At 42.1% G+C, this 7944-nt stretch overlaps 1 protein-coding gene across 2 annotated transcripts; it reads right to left on the bottom strand.

Annotated features, from left to right (window-relative positions):
• Positions 1 to 1786: 1786 nt before the first annotated feature.
• SNRPD1 (small nuclear ribonucleoprotein D1 polypeptide 16kDa) lies at positions 1787 to 7393 on the bottom strand. Of its 2 annotated transcripts, none has more exons than XM_009577769.1 (3): positions 7320 to 7393; positions 4407 to 4598; positions 1787 to 1966 (listed from the first exon to the last, which is right to left on the bottom strand). In XM_009577769.1, exons 1-3 carry the CDS (start codon positions 7387 to 7389, stop codon positions 1890 to 1892), a joined length of 339 nt encoding a protein of 112 aa, XP_009576064.1. In that variant the 5' UTR covers positions 7390 to 7393; the 3' UTR covers positions 1787 to 1889. The 2 variants fall into 2 exon arrangements, with proteins under 2 accessions (XP_009576064.1, XP_009576065.1); XM_009577770.1 differs by having other exon boundaries at positions 1890 to 1966; positions 4407 to 4475; positions 7320 to 7389.
• Between the last annotated feature and the right edge of the window lie 551 nt (positions 7394 to 7944).

Below are 7944 nucleotides of genomic sequence, written 5' to 3'. Positions count from 1 at the left end.
ATTTGGGACCCGCTGACTGGGTGTCAGCATGAGCCCGCAGGCTCCAGGAGAGGAACGCAGAGACCCGACAGAGGTCAAGGCCCAGCCATCTCATTAAAAAATGTGAATCAAGCCAAAATCTGCTCTTTACCAAAGCTTGCAGAAGTTTTCCCCAGTATTTTCGTCAGCAGCTCTGTTCTTGTCCATTTTAAGCTTGTATGGTTGGACAAAGAAAAGCACTGAGGACAGTCGCGGGCTGCTGTAGCCTGCAAGTGCTTCTCAGGCATCCTGTTTAAATACACAGCTTTGCTCCAGGCCCGACTCCGGGAGACAGAAAACCAGAGACCCCACAGACCCAGCGCTGCTTCTCTCCCTTGCAGGGGCAGCTGGTGACAAAGGACTACCCAGGCTACGCCCTGGCGGTGATCGGGCTGCTGGTGGCGGCATCCACCATGTGCATACCCCTGGGGGCACTAGTAACTTTTATACGGAAGAGACTGAAGAGGGAAAGCGTTTCAACTGTCGCGTGAACGCCGACAGCTGGATTTGGGAAGACCTCGCCCCCATCGTCAGTGCCCGGGCACTTCTGGAAGACAGCAGCAACCATTACTTGTAGCAGCTATTTAGAGTTGAGAATCGGGGGTGCTATATTGACCAAAAAGTGCTCTTAGGAGGTTCCACAATGGTTTGGGGAAAAAAAGCTCTTCTGTAACAAGATGAAGCTTTAAAATGGCCTCTGTAAGAGAGGGAAAAAAAGAAGGGCAGCTCACAAAATGCTAGCTAGCACAAATTAACCAGCTATCAACCATTACACCTTAGGTAATTCTTTTCCACTCTGTTGTAGCACTGCCTGTGTGGAAACATGAGCAACCAGCTAAGCATGTTCCTGCACCAAAGCACCATTCAAGAAAGCCACGCTTAAGCATGCATGTTATTTGAAATGACATCTGTATTTCATCAACAGATGAAACTGCTGAAGTCTTGCAATGCGAATGCGATAATCCCCTTCCTACAAGGGAAAAGTCAGTAGGATGGCATTCAAGATAAATGTGGCCAACACTGCTTCTTTTATACTTGGGTCCAGCAAAGCAGTTGTGGTTTTTTTATATATATATAAATATATAATATAAATATATATATATATATGAGCTGCACAAATTCTCTCATCTCCAGAAGTAAACTTCCAATTCCCGTACGTAATTGTGCACTGTGCTGTACTTTGTATTGTCTAGGGATGCACTTTAGGTAGATAGAAGAAATCTTAGATAAAGCTGCTTTACAAGCCCCACCCAAACAAAAGTATGCCATATAATTAGCTGTGACAAAGTTCATATCCAGATATACTTTAATCATGAAATATAACAATCCAGCAGTTCCACAGAACTTGTTAATTTCCCTATGTGAATGTTTTATAAAGAAAGCAACATGTTTAAATTGTAAGCTTCATGTAATAGAAAACAGTAAAATTGTATCTATGAACTTTAAAGAGGTCACTCTGCAGAACGACTAATATTAGAGACACACTCACAGGATGCGGGTTCTTCATATAGAGTCTTAACTATATCACCATTAGAAGATGGCAAGTGCCTTACAAAAGAGGGATTAATTTCAAACAAACGTTGTTAGAGCACACCAACACAAGCCTCTTGCTCTGGGGCAAAAAGCAAGAGGTAACTGTACAGCCTTCAGGGGTGGGTGAAATCTTGACAATGACAACCAACACCAAGAAGACATGCTTAGTCTGCAACAGCCTCTAGAAATAGGACGTGCCTCCCTCCCCAGACTTCACTAACAAAGGAAAGACAACTTTTTCACATTTCAGTTTATTAAAAATGGATACCATAAACAAGACCTGTACAAAAAAAGATCCAAAATTGCCCAGAATTTGGTAACAGTTGCACGGTGAGAAGTTATCGCCTTGGGCCCCCTCTTCCTCTTCCACGACCTCGGCCTCTCCCACGGCCTCTGCCACGGCCTCTTCCAGCAACTGAGCAGATGGAACAAAAAGGGTAAATCAAGTGAGACCCAGGAATACTTTCGTTTTGATTAAAACATTCTGCATCAAGCATAAACAACATACTGCTTCCCTGCGATGAGACATTAAGTCAGATATCAAGTCTGTTAATTCTCAGTAAGTTTCAGACAATATTTTCATCTTTTGTGTTAGTACACAATTTCCACAGACTACTGTCTGGCTTTGGCTTCACTGCAGAAAACAAGGGGATATAACAGTTGGCTGCTCCCAAATGCTAGGGTAAGTCTGACAGAGAACTATGATCCCTCTTCTTTTTTTTTGACAAAATCTAGTTTCTCAGGCATCAGAAAAAGCATATGCAAGACAGAGTATTTTGTTTACTATTCACTACAGTGGAAAAGACGTTTTTTGGCCACAGCTCACATTGTAGTTTATAAAGTGCGCTGCTAAAGGGAAAAGTGAGTTTTAACACGCTGGGACGTTCCCAAGCTCACCCTTTCTCAGGCACCACATGAAAGGGCAGCATTTTGAAAGGATCCCAGCACCCAGCAGCTCCTGCTGTTTTCAACGATGCCTCTGCCAATTTCAAATGTGATTCTCAGGCCAAGGTGCTCCTACTTTTAAATAGTGCTATTTAATGGTAAAGGGAAGACAATCACAGCGTAATTCAGGCTGTAAGCAACTGCTGGAGATCATATGATCCATATGATGATAATATCTCATTCCACCCCTTTTTCCTAAAGAAATATGATCTCCCCCATCAGGTTGCAAGGCCACCCTACAAACCTTTGAAATTTCTGGTTAATTTCAAACAAGTTTGCCAGTGTAAGGCTCAAAAAGATATCGAGAAACTTAAAATTCTGTGGAGGTGGGTGGCTGGGCAAGAGACACACAGTAGCATCCACATTCAAGAAGCAGGCTGTAACAATTATTCTGTTCCATCTGAGGATATGTGGGTCAGAAACGCAGTGAAGACAGAAAGAGCAGAGGCACGGGACAAATCTGTGAGAAGGAAGGTGTCGCTTGTCTTGCTGGTAACAGTCTGATTCTGTGTAAAACACACGGAAGCATCAACACCTGACTGAACAATTACTGCATCAGTAGACAGTCGTACTCACTAAACGGCAGCACGCTCAGACCCAAGGCACACGTGCCACGTCCATCTCTCAGCCAGCATCCTGCCTCCAGGCGACAATTTCACTTGGCAAGGACAGACCATGCGTTACAAGCTTTTGAAGCCCAAGGGCATTTACAGATTCAGGCAAAGTGCAGCGCAACGCAGCTGCGGTCTGAGAGTGCTTCAGTACGGTGAAGATGCAAGGAGTATTAAACCGAGGTAAATAGCGCTATCGCAGCTCCTTTTCTTTCTTCAAAGTTAAAAAGAAATAGTGATGTTCTTGTTCACATCACATCGGGAGGTTCAGAAAAAAGCAATCCAACCACGCTCCAATTTCTCCACCTGGTCAGATTATTTTTAATGGACTTGAGAGGAGCAAAACACTTTCAGGAGCTTTATCCTTATTCTCTATAAAGACAGCAGCCATAACACTTGCACCTTGTGATGCACATACCTTAGGGTTCCTTATACCATTTCAATAAGGTAAGCACACCAATTCGTAACATACGCATGGATCAAAGACCGCAGATCCAAATACTTAAACACTAATTACAGGAGAAATGGTACGACATTATTTTAGAGCACAATTAGCCTTCACTTACAACTTACTATTTTAAAAACACACAGATTAGTCATTGGGCAAAATATATACTGCCTGAAGACAACCTACAGATTTTTTGGGGTTTACTGGTTATTAATCTTTAATAGTGTGGATTAAAACTGAATTACTCTCTATACTGTTAGGTTTCTAAGGAAAAGATCTTTCTTCAATGGCCTTTTGACAAAAAAGTTCCAGGAAGAGCGCAGAGTGGAACAGTACTGGGAGCCAAAGCTAGAGAGCTGCTGGTTGGAATACAGCCTAGACCCCCTCAGAGTCTCAAGTCTTTCAAATTCAGTTCTCTGACAGATTATTTTTATCCTCAGTGAAGCACTCAGCACTGTTCAAGAGGCTGTTCTGTACTTCCTCAACAGGCTGTGTGAAGTTCCCCATGCAAACTGGGAAACACAGCAGACGTTCGGAGAAGAGGAAATGTACACCCCTTTGGTGTCAACTCTGAGACTGAGATAGGTCAAGATTTATTCAAGCCTAAAAACATTTACGGTTTTAAAAGCAGATGTATGAAAAGCCATACACATAATTTCACATGCAAGAAAGGTCTACAGGTACTAAGAGGGTGGGCAAGGCAGCCTTAGCCAGTTCTATATCAAACCCTCAAAGATGAAAGAACTAGCTGCCAAATGCAGATACCAAGACATTCAAATCAGATGTCTTCAGATTCACAGTACTAAAATGCATACAAAGGCAGAACAAACACAGACTGGGAAAGCACAAACCTGCTTCTCTTTTCTTGGATTTGACTTTTGGTTCAACATCCACTAGCAAAGTATCCAGAGGCAAACTGTCTGGCAGAATGAAGTATCGGATGTTATTCCCTCGAATACTCAGCGTCTCCAGCTGTACGGGTTCTCTGTTCTTCAGTGTCATTTTCACTGCTTTGAGATGCGTATTCATACTGACGTCCACTCCTGAAACAACACAAGTCTAATTTCAGGGATGAACGCCTATAAGACGGTCCCTTGGTTATTTTTAGGTACGCACATGCTTCAATATTTATCCTGTTCATTAACACCTGCTTCTGCCATTCATTAATTAAGCCTCTAACGGAAGGAAACTACATGTCTTTTTCTCTCTTAAATTATGCTCGCTAATTTATCAATTGCTGCCTTCAACACCGCATTGCTAGAGATCTTTATCTAGGTCTTAGCAACAGCCAGAGCAATTTTGTAAATGGGTGAAACAATTCCTTTGAATAACAGATAAACTGCTGCTTATTACAGAAATCCAATACTAGTCTTTTGACTCTTTTAAAAAGAAGCAAAACAAACCTTTGAGGGGGAAAAATAACCTGATCATTTCCTCTTTCTGTAAGCCTTAGAAGAAGTCCAACTACCAAAGAAGCATTTTTTGATAAAATACGTCTAATACTAGTGTAGTATCTTCTATGACAGTATGTAAAATACACTACTGCAAAGAACAATCATTGTGGTTACAAACTCCGTGAACAGCCAATATGTAAGAATTGTATGGAATCAGTACTGTACCCACTATGCAGTGCTAAGCATAATCTGAAACTAGAAAAAAGTCTCAGTTGAATGCATATATTGAGTAACAGCGCTGAAAAGCATTAAAAAGTGCTCTATGTTGATTTTATTTTGCATATCACAAGTCTTGCATCGGATCTGATCTCAAACTATGAAGATCAAAATGAGAGTAACTTTTTCAGATCAAAAATTAGGCAAAAGGTGGAAATTGTAGTTTAGTAAGAATTGTATGGAATCAGTACTGTACCCACTATGCAGTGCTAAGCATAATCTGAAACTAGAAAAAAGTCTCAGTTGAATGCATATATTGAGTAACAGCGCTGAAAAGCATTAAAAAGTGCTCTATGTTGATTTTATTTTGCATATCACAAGTCTTGCATCGGATCTGATCTCAAACTATGAAGATCAAAATGAGACTAACTTTTTCAGATTAGGCAAAAATTAGGCAAAAGGTGGAAACTGTAGTTTACAAACACCTGCTAATTCAGTGACAGGGCACCCACATGAGCAAAATCTTTTGTGTGTTCAAACTTCTGCACAAACAACCCTTTGTGGTAAAAATAATTATTGTCTCATTTCATAAACACAGAAAGACAAACTGTAAGATGTCTTACCAAGGTAAAAACATAAGTGGGTAGCAGGCCAGAACCAGAAGAACCACTGTGCTATGCTTATTCCATGTATTTTTCCGTCCTCTCCCCTTCCTTCTAGATTTTACACAGCTCTCCGACACCGGCACTCCACCTGACCTGTCCCTGTAGTTTGTATAACGTATGCATTACATGAAACCTGCCCCTTCAGCACACCTGCTCTGGCCAACCGACACGCAAGAGGAAGAGGAGCCCGTACAATTTGCAGACGGCACAGCAGTTATGAACACAGCTCACACACCAGTGTAAAGGAAAGATTGTAATTTTAGAAATATGGATTGCATTCAAAGTTTTTACAGATTCTTAGCAGAAAATGAGTGAGACTTTGCTCAACAATTAAGCCTACAAGAGCATCGAGGTCAGGAGACACGCAGTTTGTTTGCTTCGTACCTAGCGGGGTTCAACAGAGCATGCTGCAATCAGATACCAGGGTGGTGCCTTCAGGTCTAATCAAAGCTGATGGATCTGGCTGCAAAATAATGCCAGTTTTTAACTGCCAAATCTCAGCAGATTGCTACTGGCCACCTCAGCAATCCCCTGGAATACAATTCTGCCAAGCTTGAATTTTATTGTTTTTTAACAGTGTCTGGGCAGAAGAGCTTCTAAAAGTAGCCTGGGGTGAGTGAAGGAAAAGAGATCAAGCGCATTCATCAACGTAACTGTAAGGGTTTGCTTCATTAAATATGACGTGCCCCACCTACACACCTGATTGTCTCTAAAGTAATGCCAACATGAATGTCTCAGAACAATATCCCTCACTAGTATTATTAAAGCAAACAAAATAGTCCGCACATTTTTCAATACATATGAGAACCATATAATGTTATCCACCAAGGCTTTTCCTGCAACTATCAGTTCAGTGATACGAAGAAGCACCTACTAGACAATAACACCCACAAACTTCTATGATAGACCTTTGGCAACAGCAGGGGACCAGATTCTCGACACCAGGATTCCTTTTTGCCCTGTATCCCCCACCAAGCAATCTGTTTTCAAATCAGTTTCATCAAATCAATGCAAGTATGTGCAAAGATGCATTTCCATATAAGTTCACCTTAACCCGAGTTAAAACATGCTCAACAGAAATAATTAATTTTTAGATTAAAATTGCCTACAAACAAATTTTAACCGACTTAAGACCCTATCAACAGTTAACATTTGCCATTTATCTGTACTACCATTAAAAAAAGTTCCCCTCCTCTGGCAATTCAACTGTAACGTTTTTATGCGACTATAGCTTACTACAATTTCACAGGACTCCAGCGAATTTACTGCCTCCCAACAACTTCTGCCAATGTCCAGACTCTTCTGTAACAAACACACCTTAAGCTTCCACGTAAAGACATGGACTGAAATGAACATCTCCTGCATCTTACAGAGAAGGTCCCCACAAGAGGGAGTACAAAACAAAAAAGCTCAGCCCAAACCACGGCTGCCGATTGTTAGCAGAAAGGTAACAGGCAATACTTTGCCGTAGTCTCCCATCCTGCCGTACCTGTAATAGTTCCATGCACCTGTGTCCCATTCTTCAGTTCGATGGTCACAGTCTCATGGCTCAGCTTCATCAGAAACCTGGAAATTAAAAAAAAAATTGTTCACTCCCACATAAAGCCTTACACGTTTAACAGAAAACCAATATGCACCAAGTATTCACGCATCTCCAGCTTCCAAAGACAGCGTTCCCAGAGCTCACGCATTGTGCTGAAGACTTGTAGTAAAGGCAAAGACAGCGTTCCCAGAGCTCACGCATTCTGCTGAAGACATGTAGTAAAGCATTACACGAGAGCAAGATACAAAAACCCAAACAAACCCTGCGTCCTACCTAACCACCGGGAGCTGGGACACCTGACTGACACACTGTTGAATCCAGCAACCTACTTCCAGGCCAAACAGTCATTATTGCACAAGAAAGGAAACAATTTAAAACCTGTTAATACCTCAGGAAAGATCTGGGTTTTTTTCCCAGGAAAATACCTCAGGAAGGTAATTCTAACCAAATCTGCGGTGGTTTTACTGAGGAACCTGCGCAGGCCCCGCTCCAGGAGCCTCCCAGCTCTTTGCCGCACAGCTGTGCCAGGCCGCCAGGCCAGGGCTGAGGCAGCGGTACGGGAGAGCAGGGC

The sequence above is a fragment of the Fulmarus glacialis genome, unplaced genomic scaffold (genome assembly GCF_000690835.1).
Source record: "Fulmarus glacialis isolate BGI_N327 unplaced genomic scaffold, ASM69083v1 scaffold4605, whole genome shotgun sequence".
Classification (NCBI taxonomy): domain Eukaryota; kingdom Metazoa; phylum Chordata; class Aves; order Procellariiformes; family Procellariidae; genus Fulmarus; species Fulmarus glacialis.
This window is presented reverse-complemented; position numbering and strand designations above follow the sequence as displayed.